At 46.6% G+C, this 25820-nt stretch overlaps 2 protein-coding genes across 2 annotated transcripts in view; both read right to left on the bottom strand.

Annotated features, from left to right (window-relative positions):
• The window catches only part of LOC118247059 (probable cation-transporting ATPase 13A5), a 30708-nt gene extending 17273 nt beyond the window's left edge, over positions 1-13435 (bottom strand). Inside the window, exons 1-12 of the mRNA XM_035544742.1 lie at positions 13373-13435; positions 9240-9413; positions 8111-8257; positions 7833-7903; positions 7676-7756; positions 7052-7121; positions 5117-5251; positions 2699-2771; positions 1757-1888; positions 962-1132; positions 590-747; positions 172-360 (exon numbers count right to left, since the gene is read on the bottom strand). Of these exons, the coding sequence (XP_035400635.1) occupies positions 172-360; positions 590-747; positions 962-1132; positions 1757-1888; positions 2699-2771; positions 5117-5251; positions 7052-7121; positions 7676-7756; positions 7833-7903; positions 8111-8257; positions 9240-9413; positions 13373-13435 (1464 nt within the window). The remainder of the gene's footprint in view (positions 1-171; positions 361-589; positions 748-961; positions 1133-1756; positions 1889-2698; positions 2772-5116; positions 5252-7051; positions 7122-7675; positions 7757-7832; positions 7904-8110; positions 8258-9239; positions 9414-13372) is intronic.
• Positions 13436-21233: 7798 nt separating this feature from the next.
• The window catches only part of LOC118246927 (probable cation-transporting ATPase 13A4), a 38909-nt gene continuing 34322 nt past the window's right edge, over positions 21234-25820 (bottom strand). Inside the window, exons 26-30 of the mRNA XM_035544438.1 lie at positions 25596-25770; positions 24934-25148; positions 23654-23742; positions 21936-22016; positions 21234-21455 (exon numbers count right to left, since the gene is read on the bottom strand). Of these exons, the coding sequence (XP_035400331.1) occupies positions 21234-21455; positions 21936-22016; positions 23654-23742; positions 24934-25148; positions 25596-25770 (782 nt within the window). The remainder of the gene's footprint in view (positions 21456-21935; positions 22017-23653; positions 23743-24933; positions 25149-25595; positions 25771-25820) is intronic.

Raw genomic sequence — 25820 nt, 5'->3', positions numbered from 1 at the left:
GGCAGGGTAAGGAAAGCCTCGTGCCCCCAGTGTCACCCTGCCCCACAGGCACCTGCAGAGGATGTTTTCATGGGGGCAGGTGAGGGGAGATTGGGGAGAAATAAAAATAAGAAGTAAAATAACCACTGTGCATTCCCCCAGCATCTTTGAGTGCCCCAGAAAGTGCCTTACTTTGTCAAAGCAAACAAGGTTGATCTGCCCGCAGATATTAATCCTCTGTGGAGTGATGCAGAAAATCATCTTTTTCTTCAGCCTCCTTTGGGCATAAACAGTGCCTGTGGTCAAGGCAGCGGGGATCGCGGGAGGCACAGCCACGGTGAGGAGGAGGAGGGCCATAGCCACTACTTCTGCCACCGGCTTCTGCAAGCAGCCAGAGCAACAGGTGGTGGGAGGGGGGCAAAAGCCCCCTGGGGTCCCTCCTGCCACAGAGCAACGCACCCCAAGCTCTGACCATGGATTTATTCTCCTTCTTTCTGTCCCATCCCCCCATGCACACACTTCTGGCATCAGCAGACTTGACTGCAGAAGCAGAAGATATTCCAGCGGCCTCGGAGCTGGCACACAGCCTGGGGGCATTGACTGTACTTACTTGGTGGTACGTGAACACGCACACGGTGTAGATCAGTCCCAGCACACCGATGGCGGAGAGGCCTATGATGAACTTGAAGGCATCTCTGTAGAGCTGGAAGTTCATGGGCTTGGGGTAGAGGATGGATCTCACCAAGTCACCTTTAGCAGTGTTGAACCCTGCGTGAAGACACGAGCCTTACGTCGCATTGGTGACAAAGCAGTGGCATGGTGAACCAGTTCTGTCAGAAACGGATGGCACTGCACAGGCCTCAGCCATCAGGTGGCAACGAGGACCGCTCAGGTGTGGCAGAGCTACAAGGAGACACCAGCTCTCCTAGCAGCCTCATGGGAAGCCATTTTCCCCAATCTGGTCAAAAAGCAAAGGACATACCAGTTTGCAGCACCACGGCTCTCACTGGCCCTCTGCCAGTTGGCTTCATCTGTATGACTTCAGTCCCACAGAAGAGGACATGTCTCCGGTAGTCCTCCATGCTGTGGGTTTTCCAGGGCATTGGACTCTCCATGAGAGGCAAGGGGGTTTTAGTAACTGGAATACTTTCACCTGAGAACAGCAGCATGCAGCTTCACTTAAAGGGGATTTAAGAGTCTTATCAGATTGTGCATATTAAAAAATAACAGCGCCCTTTTAGGTGCTTAAACTTACCTGACTAATGAGCTTGCTTAAGTACTTACAGATGTGGATTTGTGGTGACAGCCATTACAGTTTTCATGTCAGAGTCCATCTGATGGCTTCTCTGAGCATTTTCTGTCAATGGGCTTGGGACAAATTTCACCCCTGGCCCAAGTTCAGGCCTTGCAGTGGCTCAGTGTTTGCTATAATGCTGACTCATGTGCTCATACATGGCCTGCTTGAACCAAATCACTGCAAGATCAGAATCCAAAAAGCCAGAAAATACATATTCATTGTATTTGAATTATTTCACTTTCTGCTCCTGACTGTATTTTAATCCTACTTCTGTGTGTGTGTGGATAAGAAATATATATTACACAGTGGCAGTGTTCAAAAGCCCAAGACAACTGTGAATTATTCAAGCCACAGTTTTCCCACCTCCTGCTGCACACTATTCTAATAAATAGTAAACAATTTGCTGTCAGAACAGAGAGAGACATCTCCCTGATAGAGAACCTGCACAGGGTGTTAACATTTCAAACTCCAAGGCTGCACCTGTGAGCATCCCTTCATTCACAACGCAGCTCCCATCAATCAGGACAGCATCACATGGCAGAGAGAGCTTTTTTCTGTCTAAAAGAAACACATCTCCTGGGACTAAGTAACGAGACTCCAGCTCTTTGCAACCTGTAGAATAATATGAAAATGGACTTCATTTGTGCTCAAGTTCTGAGCTATAAAAAAACAAGTTTCAAAGCACACAACATCACAAAACTTCTACACTGCATGATTTAAGACCAGTGCCTTTTAGAAATAAAACTGGCTGAAAAGCAACAGCACAAAGGTAAGCCTTTGTCTGAACGTCTTCCTCCAAGTGGGTATCTGCAGTTTTACTGGCTTAGCGTCCACAAAATGCTGACCTCAAAAACCTATCTAAGGCCCTTACATCTCCCATCAACCCTAGGAATTGCATATCCGAGCACCTTTGGGAGGCAAAAATACTATAACCCCCTATTTTATGGGCAAGGAACTGAGACACACGGAAGGAAGCGTGTACCTCAGTGGGAGCCATTTATCCAGACTCCACTCCTCGAGACTCGCTCGCAAGCTACTTGACAAGCTTGTGAAAGTAGCCTGTAGCAGGGCAGGGAAGCAGATCTCTGAAGATCAGAGTTGTTATCTGGTTGCTTGTTTGGGAAATTAAGTTTTCCAAGCTTTTCCCAACTCTCAACACAAATTACTAGGCTTGCCTGTATCATTACAGATGCTGCAGATACCGGTGATAATGACACAGATGCATCATTACCGCATCGCATAGGCTGTGCCCGCAGTTCTCGCTGTCCTGCCCGGCTCACCTCCCTCTGCCCTATTCTCCCTGCAGCTCGCCCTTCACGTTTCAGCCATGGAAACCAAGAGGAGCTGTGCAATTTCAGATACATTTCAACACATCAGTTAATTACACAGGCCTGTGAGGAAAATGAGACTCAGATGACTCACCTTCACTCTTCACGCAGACTGTAACCTGGACTTTGTTATGCTCCTCAACAAGGTCATGCAGCTTAGTAGACTGCTGTTGATGGGAAAATGATAGCAGTGTTGAAACACCAACACTCAAGCTGAGCAGCATGTTACTATTCACTGATCATGTTAATATCATAGAAACTGAGCTCTGCTGAGTTATCCAGGGGAGTTTTCACATCTCTCTTTAGAAGTCAGGATGCTGATTCATAGTTAACCTAGAACGAGCTTCTGTAGAGACTTGGACCAAATTTTCAATTTGCTTTGACTCATTCCATTGTAACCCCCCTTGTCTTTCATGGGGCTATCCCTGCTTCATAACAGAGCAAGTCTCCTCAGCTGCAACACTGCTACCTGCAGCCCCTTAGTAAGGGGCTTCTTTTTGCTCAACAGTCTTATCCTTGCTAGGAGGCTTCCAACAAAACAACCCAGTTGTAAAGACTGCCATTACAACACTGCTGTTGCGAGAAGAAAAATTCTAATTTGACTGGGTGTCTGTGCTTTGTGTGTTTTTGCAATCTAATGCGGACAATTATGTACCCTGAGATAATGATGAAGTCAGCTGTCATTGCAAGACCATTAGAGAGAGAATGCACTATCTTGATTTAGAAGTTGCAATTGCAAAAAAAAAAAAAAAAAAAAAAAAAACTAATCCCCAAGTGTGGATTTCTTCATTAGCATTGTTCTTGTGAGGATGTCAAACCAGTTTGAAGAATATCCGGAGGCCCCAAACATTGTAATTCTTCCTGCCAAAGTTATCAGTCACACAATAAAACTGGCATTGCCAAGAAAAGCTGAACGGACCGTATCTGTTCTTGGTGCTCTGCAATACCAGGGCACGACATCACCACTTTAGGGATAAGGGTACTCTTAAAGGGATGCAAGTGCTTGTTCAACACGGGAGTGCTATTCATCCTACATGACACATACAGATTTTAGCCTGAGATACAGAAGTGGCATTCATGGCCAACACACCTGTGCTGGCAAGAGCCCCAGCTATTCACAAAGTGCTCGCTGAGACCGGCATGAGGCTGGAACAAGGCAGCAATACAAGCATGCCCTTGGCAGCGAGGGTGCATGGTGCATGGAGTGCCGTGCCAGCAGAGCACTGCAGTGAGCACACGCTGCCCAAAGGCCCTCAAGCACAGGGACCCACACAGGAGCATGCTGTGCCCCCCAGCAGCCCATGGAAAAGAGGGGTCAGCTCAGCCCACAGCCAACTCCCCCAAAGACAAATCATTACCTCCCCTGGGCAGCATTTCGCAGAGCAGCCTGCTGTATGCTTGGCTCAAGAAGCTGTTCCCATGGCTGAATCTGGCCCCTGACCAGTCATTTAGTACAGGAAGACTGGTTTGAGCAGTGCCTTTGGAGGCAACGTGAGCTGTGCCTGTCTTTGAAGCAGCACACAAGTGCTCAGGCTGGCTTTGAGCAGGACTGCCAGCCCTTCACACCCCATGGCTGCCTTCCCATCACCCCAGCACCACCTGCAACATGTCACTCCATCCATGGCAGCTGTGCACCTCAGCACTGTCCACTAATCCTTGCATTCTTCCTGCAGATTAACAAAACATTCACTAGGACTCAGTTCCTTTTTGCTTTTAAATCTTGACAATGCAGAGAAATGCAGTAAGTAAAATCCAGAACTGTCTAAAATGTTGCCTGCCAGACTTCTGTTCCTATCACTTTACTTTTTTCTGTATTTTCATTTGTATATTTTCTCTCTTCTTCCTTATCACACCTTTTTTACCATGTGGTTTTTGCCTTCCTTGTTTATTTAAAGTGAGCTCAGAGACTAAGGAAGTGGTTTCCAAATTCCCTGCAAGTGTTCTGCACTTTCAGCAGGAAGCCACAGGCACCTCACCTGCCTGATTGCGGAGACTCAATGGCATGCAGCCACTGTGTAAGGCTCACCTTGATCTATGTTCCTCTGCCACAGAGGCTGAAGATTTCAGCCATCACAGATGAGTGCTTTAGGTCAAAAGGTGAATGAGCTGAGACTACTAGAAAATGCTTCTAAGCAGTAAAATCTGTGACAGAAGTGTTGAACAACTTTGAGAATTAAAAAAAAAAGTCATGCTTCTTTTTGCTGTTAAGACCCTGCTATTCAGCGGACCTTAAAAGAAGTCAAGTCTCCTGAAATTACAGTAGCAACCAGACTCATGGGTGCAGTCCACCGTCTTAAAGTCCTGTGAACCCCATGTGTCAAGACTTCAGTCCTCTTTAATTCTTGGGAAGATCAGGACCACTAGGTCTTTACCTTTTACTCTTCTGTAGTAACAAATCTGCAGCAATACCTCAGAATACATAGTAATAAAAAAAAAAATACCCAGAAAGAGCACAGAAATAGCTACTTATCGTGGCTGTGAAGAAGTCGCTAGAAGGCTGCACGGCACTCACCTGTCGGAGGTCATACACGGTTAGGCCAACAGAGATGATCGACAGGACTATGATAGCCACCGAATATTCAATGTAGCCTTGGCTCAGCCACAGCATGAGAGTGAAGGCTTGGAATACATAGAAGGGGTTTAAAATCTGCAAACAGAAATGTAACAGTTGTCAGGGGATGGACATAACACTGGGCAGCAGAGACGGGGTGTAGGAAGAAGGGAGAACATTTCATTACTATGTCTAGGAGTCTTCAACACCAACTTGAAAGATTGTTTTGCCATCACAAGACAATGTTTTCATGGTTGTTTTAGAGCATTAATAGCCCCCATCTCTGAGTTTACCAGCTTACATGTAACTCACGGTATTTGTAATTAAAAGCTGGTGCTAACCAGTAACTGTGCAGCAGCAACTAGGATGGCAACTTAAAGCCAGTCTTAAGGGACTTTTAGTCAGTTGGTTTCTCACTGTAACTATCTAACAAAGGTGACCTTAATGTTGCTCTTTCTAGGTAATCTCTACACAGATGGGAGAGAAAGAGGGAAGAAGAACGAATTGCAGTAATTGTCTTTAATATTTTGTGATGTAAGAATGTCAGTGTGGATATACTTATTTACAAGAAGAAAAATCTCAGAAAAAAATAAGGGTCTGTGGGGCCATCATTCTCAGACTACAGCGAAATTGAAGGCTTGATTTTCTCTCACTTTCATACTTCTGGCTACTCTACCTTGTGACAGTTCTACAATACTGGTCATCACTCACTTTAATGCATTATACTAAAACAGGCAACAAGCCCCACTGAAATTCAACTCAGAATATAATTGTGGTTATTGTGGTATCTAACTAACAACAAAAGAGTTAGATTAAATTTTTCAGAGAATTGCCGACTATGCGGTGTGTCTGAAGGAGTGACAGACTTTTCTGTAGAACTGATATAACTAAAATAGCCACCGAAAGAGCTGTCTGCATAAGGATTAGAATTGAATTATTCATCTGACAAATTTGGTCCCTTGATGAAAATTTAATGCACTCTTCAACATTCACTAGGACAAAGAGACAGACACTAAATCAGGATGCCAGCCTTCAACCACTGACGCTGTATCTGGACTGAAATACCACCAGCTTACAAGGACCACTCTGCCTTCAGGCACCACCATCAATATTTCAATCACGAAGCTTCAGACTTGGATGGAAGTGCAAAGTTCAGATTAAATAAACTTTTTTAGAGTGCTACACTGGAGTTCTCTTCAAGACCATCTCCAGAGGGCACTGAAAAGTTGGTGATATGAAATCCAACCAATTTCAGGGGCCCTGGAGCTTTTCATGTATTTTGTGGGGTTTCAAAAAATTCCTCTTGAAGTTCAGAAATGTGCTGGCAGATACTAGCTTGGAGCCCCATCATTCATAGCTCTTTTCTATTTTAGAAATACTGATGTGGTATCCATAATCCATTAATGTGAACACTGATGACATGATATCCTGTACGCAAAGCCTCTGCTTACAGGTTGGAAAAAATTTTATGTCTACCATTTCTATATGCACTCAGCCAGTAGCCATCCACGTGTCTCTCCTCTTATCCACAAGATGTGTTAGTTTTCTCCTCTGTGGAGGAAGGATAGTCTTGCAGTATGTCCTTGTTGACAAAGGAAAAGTGTGCCTTGCCTCTATGTCATAGGAGAAAAGGAAGTTGCTAGGTGAATAAAGCAATTACAAGAATTTTGCAAGTGTTTTAAGCACACTCCTGATTTACACTGCTGTTGAGGCCACAAGCTCAGCAGCAGAATTTCTGATGTTTTATACTACATTTGGACTGTTAAAACATAAAGGAGGTTCACTAACTTTCCTGTCTCATGCCTATGAAGCATCAATTGCTCCATCCCAGAGTGCCCAGGCAGTCTCAAAATCACTTCATACCTGTCCTACTCAACGCCAGTCTGACTTACTAACCTCTTTAAAAAGTAGCTTCCAAATGGGGCGAATTTCAACTTCAATGGCATTAGGCCCACACACCAGCTGCCTGTAGGAAGGGAGAGAAGAGTTCCCCATGTTATAGCTTAGTCACACAGGTAAGACTTCGTACAGAAAGCTGTGTGCCCAAATAATATTAACAATTATCTAAACAGGTAACTCCTGGGGACACAGCTGGCTGAGCAGGACAAATAAATCTGTCAAGAAGCTATTGTATCTGAGAGGATTTTACCCAGAGGCAGAAGTTTGCTATTTCCTTGTTGAAAAGATTGTCAGTTTGCTGCTAAGTCCCATGATGAGCTCTCTGGAGGGCTTTTAAGGAGATGCTGGCAAGGTAAGCCAGTCAAGGCTTGCTGTGCCCTGAACCCAAGCTGGAACTGGTGGTGTTTTCCCCAGACTTACTTTGGCATCACTCAGAACACAAAAAGCTCAATAAGGTGTGGGGGATAATGATTTTGCACCTTCCTGAATGCCACCCATGCAGTTTGCACTGCCTTACTACTATGGTGAGTAGCAAGAACCTCACGTGAAATTAATACAGAGAAAATTAATAGGTCATATGGTCATAATTAGCTCAGGTATCAACTCATATGTAGACTGTACCTGATCTTCTGGTCTTCCCTTGTCAGGCCAGCTCCAAACTTGTGGTGTATGCTGTGACATGTATTGCTGTCTTCTAATGATCTGGGTGAACAGAAGAGAGTTCACACAAGGGACTCCCCCACTACAAAGTATTTTATAACAGGTTGCTGACACTCACCCAACTCTCTTGAACTGTTTTACAGAAAAGTCCCAAATGTAACGGATTTTCTGCACCTGTATACATCTCACCTGCAAGATCAAACAGCAGAAATTCCTTTTGACTTTCAGGGAAAACCACCTCGCTATGTTACAGAAACAGTTCCCCTTGTCTTAGGAGAAAGCTTCAGCTTATGAAAACAGGATTTGCAGGAAGATGCTGACAGAGCATTTTGGGGAGCCTCTAGGTGCCTTGACTCCTTAGTTCACCCATCATCTTCCTGCCATGTTTCTCCTTACCTTTAATTGTGGCTTCTTTACAGCTCTGTTTATAACAGAGTCTTTATCAGCTACGAGAGGACATTCTGAATTACTGCCATCAGGCAGTGGCAATGCAGACAAATCAATCCAGGTCACCTTCTTCCGGGTGCATCTCTGAAACTCATCCTAAGGAAATAGAGCCCAGTTTACTGACAACTCCAAATGTTGCCTGAGATAATGCTTCCTGACTCTGAGAAGTACATATGAGATTCCCAGAGAACAGCAGCACCATAGCATCATTGCAATCATAGCAAATGTAAGCCCATAGCAACAGGGATGCTGGGTATCGGTGCTTTAGCACCGATCAGTAAAGCACTTTGAAGTCAATCACACAGTCATCTCCATTTGCTGTGATTCATGCTTCGGAGGAATTTCAGAGAAGATGAAACCAAGCCAGATGTGCTTCAATAGCTACTGGGTGGATATTCAGTCTATGGACCAGACTAGAGCTAGCTGGAAGTAAAAGCTTTCTGAAATATTTTTAGTGTGGACATTGAATCCTCAGCAACAGCTCCTGTGCTCTGCAGATCTCCTATAATGCTGTGTTACTTCTTATACATCCACAGCTAACAGCAACTCAGCTTTACTGTTACAGATGCACTTGTCAGACTGAATTGTCCTTTAATCACTTTAGTCTCATCTAACTAGTTACAATAAGCAGTAGATTACTCTTTTAGTGGTTAGAGTGCATTTATATTAGGGATATCATTGCAATATTGACCATTAAGTGTTTTAAGTATTTGCTTTGATAGAATTGTGTTAGGTTTTACTTTCTAGTGATGGAGTCCCAGAATACAACTAATGCCTAAAATCTAGCTCTCCAAAACCCATCTCAACATTCTCTGATAACTTCAAAGAAGAAAGGTTACTATCAGATGCAATTTTTGAAGATGATCCCTCCTACAAAGGCAGTTGGCTCTACCTCTTGTACATAGAGGATGGGAAGAGGCAGAGCTGCACTGAAGCTTGACTCATCCCTGCCCCTACACTTCCAAATGTGGAGAGTGTTAGTAGCCTGCTGCGTCATGCAGGCACAGGAAGACAAGCTGCCCAATTTGGGAAAGCAATAGGTTCTGCAAACAGCAGTAAGGTATGAGGGTGAACCTACGGTGGTTCTGAGCAGAACTACGTCCGCCTCTTCCAAGCTGCAGGGGATGCAGTTTGCCCACACATCCCATTCCGGCTTCCAGTAGAACAGCAGCAGCAGAGCCCCACAGGACAAGATGTATCCAGCAATGCACAAGGCCTTGCGGCAGCCTTGGGTTTTGTAGCCAAAAATCTCCTGTACAGCAAAGAGAAAGCACTCTTTGTTAACAAGCTTGACCTTGGCATTTGTTCATCAGAAAGCTCAAGCTTATTGAAAAGAAACACTGGTGACTGAGGCCCTCATAGCAGCCTGAGGTCATTTTAGGAAATTAGAGTTTGCTGATTGATGTGGCATAGTTAAGCACGCGGAGCTGCTGGAAGGAGGAGGATGCCAGGCTGCTGCCGACAGAGGAGTGGTCTCGTGTCAGCTCTCCGAGAATTTCTGAGAAATTAACTCTGGTCTGGAGCTTTTAACATCAAGACCTGTCACAGTAACATGTCTTTCTGCAGTGTCAGCACCTGTCTGCAACCCAGGCAAATGTCTCCATGTGAGCTCAGTGCCAAAGCCCACCTTGCAGAGGAGGAACAGAACAGACTCTGCCTGGGGGAGAGAAAATGGCCGAGCCCCACACAAGTCCTCTCAGGTGCCAGGTACTGTACCTACCGGCGTGTTACCCTCCACCATGCATGCTGTACCTTGAAAATGAGTACATAAGGGCCCTTTTGGATTTGGATGCCCCGCTTACTCACCAGCAGCCATGTCTGTGCCTTTCTGCCTGCCCCTGGGCACCAGAGCAGGAACCCAGGCAGCCCCCACGACGGGCCTCCCTCTGTGACACCCATGCTAGTGTAACTTGTGTAAACACTTACTTGGGACAAGAGCTTTTGTTTGTTTAAGGATGAAGTGAAAACCTGACAAATGATTATTTCATTTTTGTGTTGGAGCTTCCACTGGAAATAAAACCATTACCTCAGTGAGGTGTCTCCCTTTCTGCTGCAGCAATCCCCTTCGTTTCCCCACACAGGGTGCTTCCTGGCCATCTCCTGGCTCCCTTCCCTGCCCCAAAAAGCCCAGCAACATCCCCCAGGGCTGCTGGCAAGGGCAGGGGTGCAGGGAGGCAGCCGCAGCATCACCCTCATTGCTCTGGGGTGCTGCTGGACAGGCCCCTGCAAGAAGCTGCAGGAGGAGCCCTGCACCATCACCTGGGTGAGACACCCGAGCCAGAGCTCACGTAGCTGTACCCACACTGTGTGGCCACTGGAGCGTGAGGCACCTGCCCCCAAGGAGGCTTTCAGTGATTCTGCAGTTGTAGGCAGAGGTAGGCAGTAAAAGGAAATGTTCCTTTATATCTACGTGTGACTACACTGCAGGGTCTGGGTGTTTTCCAGAGGAGCTTGCCAATTAAACTACACAATGTGACATGGGAGCATAACCTGCTATTGACACAGCACCTGCATTTGAGAAGTGGCAGGGAAATGTTATTTTAAAATGTAAAAAGTATAAAAATGAGGAAGTCCCACATCTGAATTACACACCAGAGAAATGACAGAAGGAAGGCTGGCGCTTTACAGGATAGAATACGCAACAAGGCAGAGCTCCTTGGTGAGGGCTAGTACCAACAATTACACAGGTTCAAGTTCAGGTATAATTTTAAAGTGATTAAAAAGCAGTGGAGTAAGCACCTATTCAGTTTTAAGTGAGCAATTAACTTGATTTATCTGAACTCTGATCATAATCAACATAAACTAAGCTGAAATCAATGCAGTTCAGCTGAAATAAAGATAATCATGCAGCCCTTGTACCAGCTAGCAAAATCCATTACAAAATGGCACTGCAGCTTTTAAAGGTGCAACATGCAAAATATCATTTTTTTGAAGGGCACCAAAGTTTAAGCCAATAACCACAGATGTTTTCAGGGTTGGAGGACAAACCAGTGTCCATAGCTAGGGAAACTCACAGCAATCTTCATTTGCTTGCCTTTAAATAGCAACATTTTTATGAATAAATGACAAAGGCATGCCTGGAAAGCAGGAAGGCTGGTGCAATAGCTGGGACCACAGCTCACCCACAAAGCAGTGGAGAGAGTCAAGACCTCAGCCAAAGCTTGAGAAGAGCCACAGTGTTAGGACTAGGTGGGTGCAAAGCTGGGAGCTGCCCATCCAGCTGTTCAACTGCACAACGGGGCTGAGCCCGGGCATGAACCCAAGCAGAGGGACAGAGCAGTCAGTTCTGATACAGCCACAACACACAGCTGAACAGCCGGACCATCCTGTACCAGCTGGGTACAAGGGAACCCCTGCTAACACACAACCCGTGCCCAGAGACGGCACGCTCAGTGCTCACAAGGTTGTGCCAAGAGCCAGAGCTGCGGGAACCCCTGTTCACTGTAGGACTGCCCTGATGAGCCAGCACCTGCCTGCACAAGGAACAGTCCCCAAGAAGTGCAGCACCTGGAAGCAAACAAGACAGGAAGAGGACGTGTTACAAAAAGCAATGCCCAGCCCGAGCCAGGCAGCCTTGCACAATGCATGCTGCGTCAGCAGCCTCCAGGGCAGAGCCAGGGCCCTTCCCTGCCAGCAGGGCTGCAGCCACAGGCTGGATGGGGTGAGGGAGGCATCTCCTGGAGGTGGGTGCAGCTCAGCTGGGAGCACTGGTTCCCAGCTAAAGGGCTGCTTGTGGCAACAGCCTCCCCCAGCCACCCTTGCTGGCCCTCCATCCCCATTAGGGAGCTGGTACTGCCACTGCTTCCTAAGCTCGTAGAAACATGCATGCTTGGAGGGCCACCTCCCCACACCAGCTAGTGACACCCTGAAGGACACTGCCTGTAGCTATGTATGACACAGAGGATCACTTGCTAAATCCTTACCTGTCTCCCAGGACACATTTTTGATTTTGTGCTGAATCCAGCCCACTTCAGCCAGCCTGAGCTCCCTAGTCTGAGCTGTACACGCAGCAGGCAAAACCCAGCAGGGATTTACCAGAGGCAGCCAGCAGTGCTGAAGCCCCACCACTATTAGTAGCCCTGTGAGCAAACCTGGTGCAGAGACACAGGTGTGCTCTGTGGGGCAGCATCTCCCCCACCCGTGCATGCCCTCAGTGCCTGCATCACCATAGTGCAGGCATTTTCTCAGTCCCCAAGGCTGGGCAGTGACACTGAGCAGTTGCTGGGAAGCCTCTGCTAGTGTCCATCTGCTTGCAGAGGACAGAGGATCCCATCGTGGGAAAAGATCACTTCTGTGCTTCCAGTGCATGCATCACATATGCAGGTAGCCCTGCACATGCATATATGCACATGCATATATATTTTACACCTGTGCAGAGGCCTCTACTTCTGTGCCCACCTCATGCACAGAGAACACCTGTATTCCAGTTGTTCCCTGCACAGACAGCTGGAGGGGAAGGCCTTACTCCCACAATCACCTGGCTCAGAGTAATCAATCCACGTTAGCAAGCAGAGGAAGGGTTTCCAACTCCTTTAGTGCAGCCCTTTCAGGCTGCTGCACATAATCAATGATCAATAGTCAATAATCAGTTACAATCAAAAATATGACGTAGATTCAATTAATATTAATTAAAAGCCCATAAGGACAAAGTTTTGCTCTGTAAATGCTGCCATAAAAGACATAAATGGATTCCTCTCACGAAATTGCAGTAGACTTCAGCCATCTGCACAGTTTTCCTAGACCTGCTAAGCAGCGGAGACCCTGCATGGCAGAAGAAGAGATTTAAATGCTGCTTCAGAGAAAGATCAAGGATAAAACTCATTTGTAAGCACCTTCCCTGTGACTTGCTTTCCAGTGACATGATGATATGGGAAGGGTACCTATCAGCAGAGAGAATCACAGTTAGGGTGGAAAAGACAATGGAATAAAGAGGGAGGAAAGGGACACTGCTCCGTGGCCAGATGACTTCTGGTGGGCAAAGAGGTCTCTTCCATGGTCCATGCCTCTGGACTGAAGTACTATGTTCCTCAGCCCTTGCTTGGCCAAAATCAAAGTCAGCAAGGACTGATGCAAGGCTTTGCCTTCACCAAGGCTATGCGGAAGAGACGGTGCCCAAATGGTGGGTGAAAACAAAGAAGCAGAGGCATATCCAAAAGAAGCATGTGGGAAAAGAGGTACACAAAGAAACCACCGCAGTCCCCCACTCCTTACCAGCTCATTTTCTTCATCCTTGTTGAGGAGCATGTAATGATCCTTCCAAAACTTTTCCTCCATCTGACTGCCTTGTTTTCGGCCCTGGATGTCCTTGTTGGTGGGATCATGCAATGTCAAGCTTGAGCTCGGAGCAGTGTTACAGTCAGCTCTCACTGCTGTCCTTTCCACTGCCTTTTGAAAGTCTCATTGCACACACATTTCTTATTATGCTCCCAGGAGAGGGAGGAAAATCCTCACGTGTAAAGCCCTTAAATGCCTGGCTTGTGTAACACGTGCATTTCTCTGTTTCCTGGTATCGCTGTGCTCACCGGGGTGGGACAGGCTGGAGCAGAGCACAGAGGGAGGGCTTCTGTGGTCTGGTGCCAGGGAGAAATCAAGGCACAGGGCAAGGAAAGGGGTGGGAGGGTGCCTCAGCCCCGCAGTGAGCTGGCCCCAGAGCAGCCAGGCCAGCACCAGGCACTCCCTGCAGGATGCCTGTGGTGAGATGCTCCTTACCTCAGGTATGGCACAGGCCAACGCAAGAGCTGGCTGGCACTGTGTGCTTGCATAACCAGCTTATGTAAAGGAACCTGCGATCAATTGTGTGACAGTCTGAAAAAATGTTAGCATAAGCAATGTCCTCCTCCAGGACATCAAAAGACTATCAGATTTATGGATCACCAGCTACCCAGAACATGCCCAGCTTCATTCTCAGGCCTTTGTATAAAAGACAAATCCCATGCCATCCTATTAAGCATGCAGTAGCCACGGAGTCTCAATCCCACAAAGAGAGTGCCCCAGCACCAGCTTGGGGTAGCTCTCACTGGCTGGTCCAGCAGTGCTGCCTGGTGAAGGGGATGTCTAACATCAAGACAGAGAACAGGAGAGGTCAGCAAGTTTCCTGACTCTGGCTCATCAGCAGGTAAGATTAGTCGTTAACAGTATTGTGCCTGGTGGCTTTTCCCTTTTCCTTTTCCTTTTGCTTAGATTGCTCACATTCTGCTCAGGCTTAATTATACTGGTACTTGTTGTATGTAGTTAAAATAAAATCCATCAGACTTAGTCCATGGTCTGTTGCCATTTTATCATCTGATACCCGAAGAACCCCTTTGTCCTGTGAGAGAGTCAGCAAGAGGAGTCTCCTCTGGGGACAAGGTCGCAGTGCCTGGGTCTGGACTTGGCTTCAGCACAGTGGACATGCGTACTGGGGCACTGACCTGCAGGGGTAGATCTGGTTTGAACCCCCCCCACTAGCTCTGGGCATCCCCTCAAACCTACGTTTTGCTTCAAATTCTGCCTGAGATACAAGGCAAGCAAAGGGGCTGGGTGGATCCTCTGGAGAAGCCCAGCTGGGCAGCACAGCCGCACTGCACACCTTCCAGTCTCCTGCGCCCCCGCTGTCAGGGACATTTTCCAAGCATTATCCTAAAATTGCTCTGTCTCACTCCCATTCTCCTTCTGTCACAAAGCCTGAAAATGACCATTTATCCAGGCAGGAGAGATGTGCTGTATTATTGGCCTGGAATAAACTACATATTTGTGTGAAGAGAGGCAATGGCCCTGAGTTTGCTCAGACTGCTAGAAAACTCTTCTTGGCTCAGCCACAGGAAGACTGTCACTGATGAGCCTAGAGGATTTAGACCCCATAGAACAGAGACGTTGTGCAATCTTTGTGACGGCAAATCAGGAATTCTTCCAAATTTTTCTTCCCCTAGGTAGGAGAGAGAATGATGCCCAGAGACTGCAGAGCTTGTCTGAAGTCCACCAGTTCTCCCTCTATCTGCAGCTTCATCCTGGAAAATATTCCAACAACTGAGAGAAGCACCTTTTACTAGGCAGACTGCTAGAAATAAAACTATTTATCCGTATTTCTTCTCTTTGAAACAGAGCAAGGAGAGGCCAGGCTGTCTGGTACTGCGATGAGCTAAGAGCACTTGTCACTTTGCTGCATCCTCAGTCTACCTGGGGATGGCCCTGCATGGTCCAGCCAGATCCGTGTCTGCAGCTGCAGTGGTGTCCATGAAACAGCAAAGCTGGACCAAACACTGAAGAATCCTGAAAAATCAGGGTGATGGTAGGAAAATGCATATTTTTCTTTTTCTTTTTCTTTTTCTTTTTCTTTTTTTTTCCCTTCTGTTTTTTTCCTAAGCATTGTCATTTTGAACCATCTGGCTGAAGTCAGATTTCAACATCAGTACACAGTCCCCTCTGCCTCTCCCTTTCCTCTGAGGGGACATCACCAACCTCCTCCACCACACTGCTCTGCTTACCGGCCACTGGCACGCAGCAACCAGGATGTGATACACTTGCAGGTCACTCCACTCTATTGTTTTAAGAAGAAACACTAATATCTGAGGAACTGTGTAGTGCTGGCACCTTGGCCTTTCACGAGGTCCATCTGTGTCCTCTATAACCTTCTTGTGGCGAAAGGCTTGTACACAAAGAGGTAAAGTGCAACCACTGCAAGCAGGTGGTTGCTTAAGACCAACCAATGCCTCCTGTAACTCTCCAGGGGAAGGGAACTCATGCGAGGCATCATTAGCAGGGTGGTTTCATTAGTTTTCTCTATTTCGATCACCTGGGGTGAGGTGTGTTTTATTTACATCAATATGATCTCCAGTCTCTGGACTGGAGTCTCAGCAGTCCCCTCATGTGGGGCAGCAGGCTGCCCACTGCTAGCACATTTACAAAGAGCTCTCCGAGCTGGGTGGGACACCTCCAGCCCCAGTCCCACCAGGCTGTGGTGCCAGCATCTTAAAGGTGAAAAAGAGAGGCTCGGGGAATTGGAGACTTGGGGAATTACAGGGCAGTCAGCCCAACCTGAATACACAGAAGGCTGCAAGAGAAAATTCTTAACCAGTTTGTAAGTAGCTAGGGGATAGTGAAGTGATAAGGAGCAGCTAACATGGATCTGTCAGAGGAAGATCCTATCAAACCAATCTCATTTCCTCCCTGACAGGGAGATGCTCCAGGGAATAAGAGAGAAGCAGCTAATGTGGCATATTTAGACTTCAGTAAGGCTTCTGATAGAGCTCCTCAAGAGATATGAGGGTACTGGGAAATAGGATCCTTTCATGATGGGCTGAACAGTTGAACTCAAAGTAGCTGTCAGTGGTTTGCTGTCCATCCCAGGGGAACCCAAAATATTCATATTTTTGATAGCAGCCTGGATAATAGGATGGAGAAGGCAACCGAAACGTGCTCATGACACTGAGCTGGTAGAAGCATCTGCTTTAGAGGAAGGAAAAAAAGCAGCATGATTTGGGCATGTTAGCCATATGGAGTCACCATATGAAATTTAGTAAAATTCTGCACTCAGTAGCTGGAGGAAAAATGTACCAAAAAAATGGGGAGGTGGTGTAAGTGTATGCCAGAGCAGGAGGTGTAGCTAACCACAGCTGAGTATCCCCTTGCCGAAACTGTGACTGTCATTCTGAGTCACAGATACAGGAGGGCAGTGAGATCCGTGAGACGGGAGGAAATTATTCCACTCGCAGCTTGGCTCTGGTGGGTCTCTGCCTTTACTTTGGCAGGCACTGAGGATGTATGGCAGAGTCAGGTGTTTCAGACAGCAAGAGAAGGGCAACAAGGGTAAGGTGAGAGACCTGGAGAGCTTGTTCAGAGCTCTGCCTCTGCCGCCATTTCCCCAAGATGCCTGGCAAGGGCCCTCATTTTGCACGGGGGGTTACACTGAGAAGCATTTACGACCTTCCTAACTGACAAGCCCAACCAGAAGGCTGGGCCCACAGCTTTGCTGGACTGCAATGGAGAAGGAGACCCTGCTGGGGGGCAATCCAGAGCTCTTCAGTTCAACTCCAGCCCTGTACAGCTCCTGCAGACACATCTCCAGGCCCTCTCCAGCTGCTTAGTCAAGCACAGGGGATCTTGGCAGCTCCTGGGAGAGGCAAATCCGCAGGACGAAGAGCTCACCATCCAGAGCCACACCACAGGGCAGGAGGAAGCCCAGAAAGAAAGAGGGGCGAGGGACGTGCTGGGGCTTGCCTGCCTTTTTCATCCTCTCACATTTTGCAGTTTGAACCCTCCTTCTTGGTGCACAGCATGTCCAACCTTACCGCTGTTCAGGTTCTTTTTCTCCTTTGTGCACTTATTAAAGCTCTATTTTTGCCCAAGGACCATGTGTCCATTCAGCTGTAAGGAAACGTGAAGCTGTAGCCATGCCAAAAGACTCTGTTGCTGTATAAAGAAACCAGCAGGTAATGTACAGAAGGCAGTAAAACAGCACCCTCTGTCCCCAAAGAAGAAACAAAACAAAACAAAACAAACAAACAAAAAAAATTTATAATTAAATTGATATTTATTTCAGCAAATAAGTCAGGCTGTATTCAGTGTAATCTGTAGTTAATCAGGCACAAAATATTCCATTCAAATAATCTCCTCTCCCTAGAAGTTTAAAAGGCAGCTACAACAAGCATGTAAAATCTGTTCTTTGTAACAACCTGGCATGTTCTCCAGCGCTCACAGTCCACAGAACCGAACACATGCCAGTAATTAGCCACTCATTCCAGCTGCCTTCCTGGGACATTCTCCATTTGTCCTGAGGATCCTGTCAGTGACCCAGGCCCATTCCCTGTGGCCTGACTTCCAGGCAGAGGAAGACAATCATCAGCCTGTGGCATTGCCGATGTCCCCAGACTTTGGAGACAGCGCCATGGTGCCTGCAGCCCTGCAGAGGCACCCTCCATCACCAGGATGTGGCCACCAAAACTGGCGTGGAAGGTTCGACGTGTCCTTATGCTGTTCCCTGGACCATATACTTGCCTGACCTCACTGACCACCCAGTCACTGGGGCAGCATGGCTGGTCCAGTTGGTGAATGCCTGCCCTGCTTACATCCTTGGAGCCAAGCCACGGGCTGGTATGCCCGCATTCCTGCTCTTCTGTCTATATGGAGAGGGTGGGATGCTCCCATACCATTTGTGTCCTGAAAGGTCGGGAAGCTTTAGCAGTAGCAATAACACCACCACGAGGGGCAGCTGGAGGCTCATGTGTGTCAGCAGTGAGCAAGCAGCGAGCTCTGTGCAGTGGCACTCAGGAGGAGGAGCGGGGCTGGAGGGGCCGTGCAGGAAGGAGAGGGCAGCCGGCGGTGCCCAGGGGTGCTGCTGTCAGGGCCGCTGCACAGCCTGGCTGCTGGCCACTGGGCCAGGGAACATGGGCTGGCAAGACCCAGTTTAGATGTTACAAGAGAGAGTAATGAGTCCTCTAAATTCAATTGTTGGCATCAGGCACCTGCACTGTATGGCAACAGAGTTCTTGGCTTCCTTTCCTTGACCTGGCTGCTATAGGTACCAGCTCCTGGTGCCTCGTTTTCCTGGTTGATTCTTGGCAGGTACTTTGTTTCCACAGCCCCGTCTGTAATCCTCCTGAAGACCTGTGAAGTGCATCTAGTTCCTTCGGAAAAAAAAAAAAAAAAGGTGCTACCTGAGTGGAAAACTGGTGTGTCTTGTAAAAGGTTTTGACCTGTTAATGTTATTGCACACCTACAACTGTTATTGGCGACGGTCTGCATCTTTTAGCTTTTTTCCTCCTTTGCTTGTGTGTGCTGACAAGTGGGCTGGGATCTGGCATGTTGAGTAGTAGACAGAAACTGTGATGGTTGTATCAAAATAACCAAGTAACAAATAAAAGAAAGTGAAGCACAAAAATAAAAATAATTTCTTTCTTTCGTTAACTAGGACAATTGTATTTCAAAAGAAAAATCAAATTTTGACATTAGCTGTTAAGATTGGCTGCGTGGCTCAGTGGATTGGCTGGGCTCCAGGGAGCCTGCCCTTTGCTTTAGTTTAAGAGAGCTAACCAGGATGGACAGTGCCTGCTGGCAAAGATCACTGGGGTCTGCCCAACCGGTGCCCGCTGCCAGTCACAAGAGGAGAAAGTGAGCTTGGATCTTCGGTCCTCTAGGGGATTTTTTTCAGCTGTATTTGAATAGCTTGGACTGCAGACAGGGACTGTCAAAGCCACATCCAGAGCTGTCAATCTGTCTGCCCTTACACAGCCCCAGAATTTGCAAAAAAAGAGACCACTCCAGCATGGGGATGTGGACTGGGAGCTCTGATGTCCCCCCAGAAGTGAAGGAGCAGATGGGAGCTTTGATGTGTCTGTATGCGCAGCTCTCTGCAGCAATGATGTGCGTAACACATCACCTGTCTCCTGATTGCCATGGAGTTAAGCTGTGTAAGCAGTTCAGTGCAGCGGTGACAGACCACATAGCTCTGCTGATCAAACTGTGGCTGATGTGAGTGAGGGAAGATGATAAAATATGCCCCACTACAACTGGAGACACTGGACTTGCACAGGAGCAAAAGATTGACATCTTAAAGACTGGCATAGGTTAAATGTCACCTAGCATCTTTATTCTGTTTCCTTGCAGGTAAGACTGTATTTCAGCAGTAGGCAAGCAGGTCTTTATCTTGTCGACCCTACAAACTCCATAGGTTTGCCAAAGTTGACACTTCTATACTATTACCAATTGTGACATAAATATTTGCCTAGTCTGCAGCCTACTGCAGCTGCCAGTTTGTTACATGCAGCAACGTATTTCTTGTGTGCAGGAGCTCACAAATAGGACAGTGAATTTGGTCTCTAAGGAAATTGTTACTGTACCCCAAACAGCGGATGGCGGGAATAACTCCACTAACCTACTCTCATGCTTTCTCCTGAAGCTGCAAGGACTGCATAGAGCAAGAAATAAAACCTCTAGCTTTCACCTACCAATGGGATTTGTTGCAAACTGGGAATGCTTCTTAACTTTGGAGAGATATTCATGAACAAATGTGAATCACTTCTGGTTTGTGTCACGTTATGTGGCCTTGTGGTAGGTATTTACCATTACATAAATTGCAGTAGGTTAGGAGGTATTTAACCCATCTACTTGTGTCAAAGTTGTCTAAAATGAGGAAATAAATGCTCTGAGTCAAATAAATGCTTTATTCAAGTTGAAACTTTTTCTTTTTAGAAAAATAGTATTAGTTATTTTTTATGCATGCTAAACTCTTTTCAAACACTGTTCTGATAGACAAGTTGAATAAAAACAATGCATAATCTCCAGTGATTGCATTTGGTTTTCCAGCGCTACTTTAAAAGACCAAAGGAGTCTTTACCATGATTCCCAATCTGCCCAATTCCTTGAGTTTCTGTGGCAATGCAAGACCGGTTTAGCATTGGATTGTGGGAACATATAATCTCCTGTGTTGAAGTGGTCAGAAAGTGCTCCTTAACCCTACACAGGAAATGCATGGGCAAGCTACAGCTGTGAAAAACAAATTGTGCAGTCAGTTGGAGGGGACAACTTCCCCACGCAGACCTTATCCACAGAATGAACTGTTCTTCTTGGTCCTAAGCCTCACTGACTGATGTCTTGTTGTACCCAGCTGTGGACAGAGCTGTAAAATCTGGTAAGCAGGAAGTCAGCCTAGCATCAGAGGGCTAAGAAAATACATGCTGGTGGAAGCTGATTTTTTTGGTTGGATAAACCATGCAGAAATGCTTGGTGCTGTTGCATTTACATACTGTAGAAGTTCAGCACAATGAGAAAAGCATCCCTGAAAGACACCACTGCATAATGCAGCTCGTGAGAAGGATGCAGCAATGGTCTTTCAACCATGGGCACTTGGACAGTCTTCAACTGGCTGCTCCATGTACAGCTGGCCATTCCTATGTGGGTGAAGGGAGAGAAGGTAACAGTGTTATGGCTTCATGCTACTAGCCAGCTTTTCTGCATCTGGTTGATAAAAAATGAGCCAGGACCAGTTAGGCTTAGAATGGGGGGTAGCAGTTGGTCAATCCTTCCTCTTTTCTTATGTCTCTGAGATAGTCCTTCTATAGCCAACTGCAACTGTCCTCGATGTCCTCCGCAGTCTCCTTCAGAGTGTGTCCTCATTGCTGTCAAATGTTGGATTGCTATGGCCTCCCATATTTTCCTCTACTGATATTGCCACAGAATCTGAGAAGAAGGTTTCATTCAGAGGTGGCCAGGATGAGTCCTGCTCTAACACCCGCTGCAGCCTCTTGTAATGGCTCTTTGAGTGGTACCGGAAAGTCTTTTTCAGCAGCAGCCACAAGGCTCTGTTCTCAATGACAGCTTCCTGTAAAAGAAAGAGCAAAAGGAAAATTTTGGAGGACTCAGACAGCAGCTTTTCCTCTTCATCCACAGGACACAGGGCAAGTAGTGGAGACCTAGATCTCCCACACTCTCCTGTTCATCCACATCCCTCACATAGCCTGTTACTGAGGACTTCTCATACCAGCTCTACCAGAGCTCTACGCCAGAAAGATTCTGCAGGATTTGAGTAGAAAACACCAAAAGACTCCTCATCTTTCAGTGACTTGGGACAGGGTCTGATACATCCTATTCACTAGAGGAAAGAAAAGGTAGTTGGGCCTGGCATTCCTTACATCCAATCACCCAGATGTGGGGTTCTGAAGAAAGAGAGGAGGTGTGAGGTAGCAGCAACAGTTTTACTGGATATTCCCCAGCTGGACTGAGAAGGATGGAGAAAGAGTGGGACCTGACCCTGCTGTCTCCCCAAATAGTGTGACAGCCACATTCAAAGAAGCACACTCACCTCGACAAGAAAGGACACGGCGAGTGTGACTGCAAGCATTATCACCATGGAGATCCGCCAGGTGGTGGGGGTGCAAACAAGCTGGGAAGAAAACAGAATCCAGTAAGCAATGTGTGCACACTAGGCAGTGGTGGGAGCTTGTGTCATCAACAGCCAGAATCCCACATTGGCTGTACATTGCTGACAAACCAATATTGCTACTTATCCTGAGGAATTATTGATAAAGAAACATTTAAACTTATGACCCAGCAGAGAAAACTGTACTCCAGAACAGCAGCAGGAAATCTAAATGTTTCCTTTCTTCCTAATATCAAAATTAGTTCCAAGTATTTCAAATTCCAAACCCAGTTCCAGCTTCCCATAGCTGGCAGCAATGGTTTTCTGGCTGTCGCTCAACTTATTTTGGAGATGCAGCTCAGATCCAAAATTTGGATCAGCAGTTTCTTCAGGGCTAGGCTATTGCGGTTTCTTATTGCCACTCCCTCCTTTTGACTTCTCAGCAAATCCAGTGCAAACCCCCCAGATTTGCAGTTCTCCCCAAAGGCATTTTAGCCCCTCACGGCTGCAGTGCTGACACTGTCCTGTGCCACCACAGCCCACAACAGGACTAAGACTTGCTTTCAAGTGCCATCTCGTGGCAGAGTCTTTAACTGGGTGTGCCTGCTCCGCCTCTGCTCTCTAAACTGTTAACAAGGTGAGGCAGCTGTGCTTGGCGTTCAAAATCCAGGTATGTTACTCTCATCTGTGTTTCTGTTTCTTTCATTATTTCCATTTCTAAATCCACCTGCCAGCTCTCATATACAGATACAGGAGTGGAAGCAGCATCGTGTTCAGTACCTGTTATCCAAAGCCACCACGCTTCATCGTTCTGTTAACATATGTACTAAAAAAAATAGCTGTGTATTTCTTTTGTTGTTTTGTTCCCGTGACTCCTAGTACAAGGCTGTGAGACAGTCACAGCGTAGGGTATTAACATCTTCCTTACAACTTCCAGCCTTAACGTATTAATGGCTGGGTCTACTGACAATGCTGTCCTACAGCCGATGTAGATCTTACCCTTCCCTTGCACTTCTCCTAGAATGAATTTGCACAAGGCAACTCCCAGCTTGTGTTCTGCCAGACCAAGCCCTACTGGTATTTACCAAGACAAATCATCTGCCATGACAGCCTCACTAGTCTTCCTCTACAGCTGTTCTAAACCCAAATGCTGCTTTAGGAAATTACAGGCTGTCTGACATTTAGACAGGGAGCCTGAAAATGTTGGGGAGTGAGTATCGAAGATTGCTGAGAATGCTGAATTTTCAAGAGGATCTGTGTGCAGCACAGGCTGAGAATCAGAATTGCATGGTGTTTTAGTTTAAAGGTGCAGGCCCTAGCTCCTTTCTTCTGGCTTCACAACTATCAAGCTACAACATACCAATCATGGTAAGTTCAGCAATGGCGTCTCTTGCTGCATGCACAATTCACTCAAACAATCAAGCTAAGGTATAGCTGTCCAGTTGTCAAAATGCACAGATCTTGGTTTGTTAAATATCCTAATAGTTGTGGGGCTACCATGTCTCCAGAAGGTTCTTCAATCTCATCATCTAAAATCCATCTCATTAAATCTGATTTGTCACCAGAGGTGCCAAACATCCCTGCAGAAATCTGTGCCTTTTATTAAAAACAGTCACAGTGCACTTATACTGGGACTGGCCGCGCAGTGGAACAATACTCACATCCATCTTAGAGTAGAGATCATCGATATCAGCAAACACCAGAAAGAGGCAAACACCCAGCTGCCCCGTGAGCACCAGTATGAACACATCTGAAGGGACAAGAACAAGTAAATAAAACCACAGATATATGAGCACTCTCAGCTGCTTGCCTTTACTACGGAAGATTGTAACCATAATTTTCCATGTTAAACACTCAAAAAAAAAAAAAAACATTAGATAGCAAAGAATTTTCAGCAAAAGAAAAAATGAACAGAGTAAAACCCCAGCTTCACTCAGTCAAGCAGATATATATGAGGCTGGGACGAGCCTTGCACACATAGATTTAAAATGTCAAAAGAGTACTTTGATCATTTGATCTGACCTCTCACACTGAGAAGCCAGAGAACCTTTCAGCAAGTCTCACACCAAGCTCATTATCTCCTGTCATTCAGAAAGAAGTCTAGGATGTAGTCTTGCTCTTGTTGATATAATTAGGAGCTCTGCCCTCCATTTTAATAATATCAAGACTTCACTCTTGATCAGAATCTAAAAAGTCTGAGTAATTGAGAATCTACCCTCTCTCCCCCCCAAGGCAAATATTGCAACGATATGCAAATTAGTTTTTTCTCCAGCTGGCATGTGCCAAACTTCACCCTCCATCCACTCACTCGAGTTTTGCCCAATACTGATGACCTTTCTGCTACCTGGGAGGAAAGGCCCCTCCTCACTATTACTGTACCTAAACATCCAAGCCATGAACCCTACAGCATTAAATTAGTTCTTTAGCGCAAAAGAGCTGAACAGAGCTTTGCCTGAGAGACAGCTTGTCCCACAGACAAAAAGAATAGCCCTCCTATGCCTCACAGCAACTTCCAGAACTTCAAAATCACATGCTGACCTTCCATTCATGACAGTCATTCAGAGGCAGAAAAGACCTACTAGACTTCATTAGAGTTTGCTCTAACATAATATGGCTGCCTTGAGTACCATGATGCTTCTGCAAGCCAACTCCACCGATTTTTATCAAACTCCATTTGTTTGTTTCAGAAACCCAAATGTCTGGGCCAAATTTTTAGCAGCACAGAAGCACAAAAAGTGGGCCCAGCTCAGAGAGCTGCTGATTAAAGGATGCCACTGAGACTAAAACTTCCAAAAAGCTGACCTTTAGTCATTTAGGGATCCACTATTGGGTTCGTACTTTTTTGGCTGGCATCACTTTGGTCAAGTTTTAACTTTGCCCTAGTGAATTGACTTCATGAGCTGACCAACTCACAGATCCCTCCCCCCCTTCCCACACTTACAGTTTGTGTAGATAGGTTTCCTAAAAGGCCTTCCCTTAGAAAACACTAGAGCAACAATGAGGCAGTTGATGGTACTCAGTAGCCACACTGTGGTGTTTTCATAGCTCTTGTAGCCATTGTCTGCTTCATTAAGGGCTCCATCTCCCATCCCATGGAGGCCCAGGCTGGAAACAGAGGAAGAATTCTCCATGTGGCTGTCTACTGAGAGGCAGGCGCTGTAAAAAAGCATCACTCTGGTCAGAGAATGATCTCTGTCCTGGTCATTTCACCCGGCTTCCACCACCATCAGGCATCCTTCCTCATCATCATGATTTGCTCCTGCTGTCACAAGGATGTAGGTTGTTGGCAGTGCCCCCAGTCTTACCTACTGAACGTGGCAGAGCCTGAGTTCAAACCTACATGGATACTCTGGTCTTCCCAGCCATCCAATGCTCTTCTTAGTGCTCATCAGAAGTGTTCTTACCACTAGTACTGTGCTGCACTTTTTGGAGAGGTTAGGGACCTGCAGACACCGCTGCTTACTCTGTTAGCAGCTGGTGGGGAAGCAGAGGGTCTGCTTGCAGCTGCTCATCCACACTATAGTCAAGCTGATCAATAGTATCATGCAGACCTGTCTCTCTATGTCTGCCCTGTGCCACCCAAGTCCCAGGAAGGGGACCTACCTGTGTATATCCGTCTTGGAATACCAGGGCTGCTTCTGCACCATCACAAATCCAAAAATCTGCATGCTGAGGCTGAAGAGGATGTTAAGTACAACAGACAGCAGCAATGGGGGTGAGATGAGTTGGCTAGGAGGCCTGTAGGGAACCAGCTTTGGGTAGGCATCTGTGAAACTCACTGAAATATGTACAGGCATGTTTACTAGTGTGTCCAAAATACCAGCAGTG

Source organism: Cygnus atratus, chromosome 9, assembly GCF_013377495.2.
Source record: "Cygnus atratus isolate AKBS03 ecotype Queensland, Australia chromosome 9, CAtr_DNAZoo_HiC_assembly, whole genome shotgun sequence".
NCBI classification, from domain to species: domain Eukaryota; kingdom Metazoa; phylum Chordata; class Aves; order Anseriformes; family Anatidae; genus Cygnus; species Cygnus atratus.
Note: the sequence above shows the minus strand (reverse complement) of the source record. Positions and strands in the feature narration are given on the sequence as shown.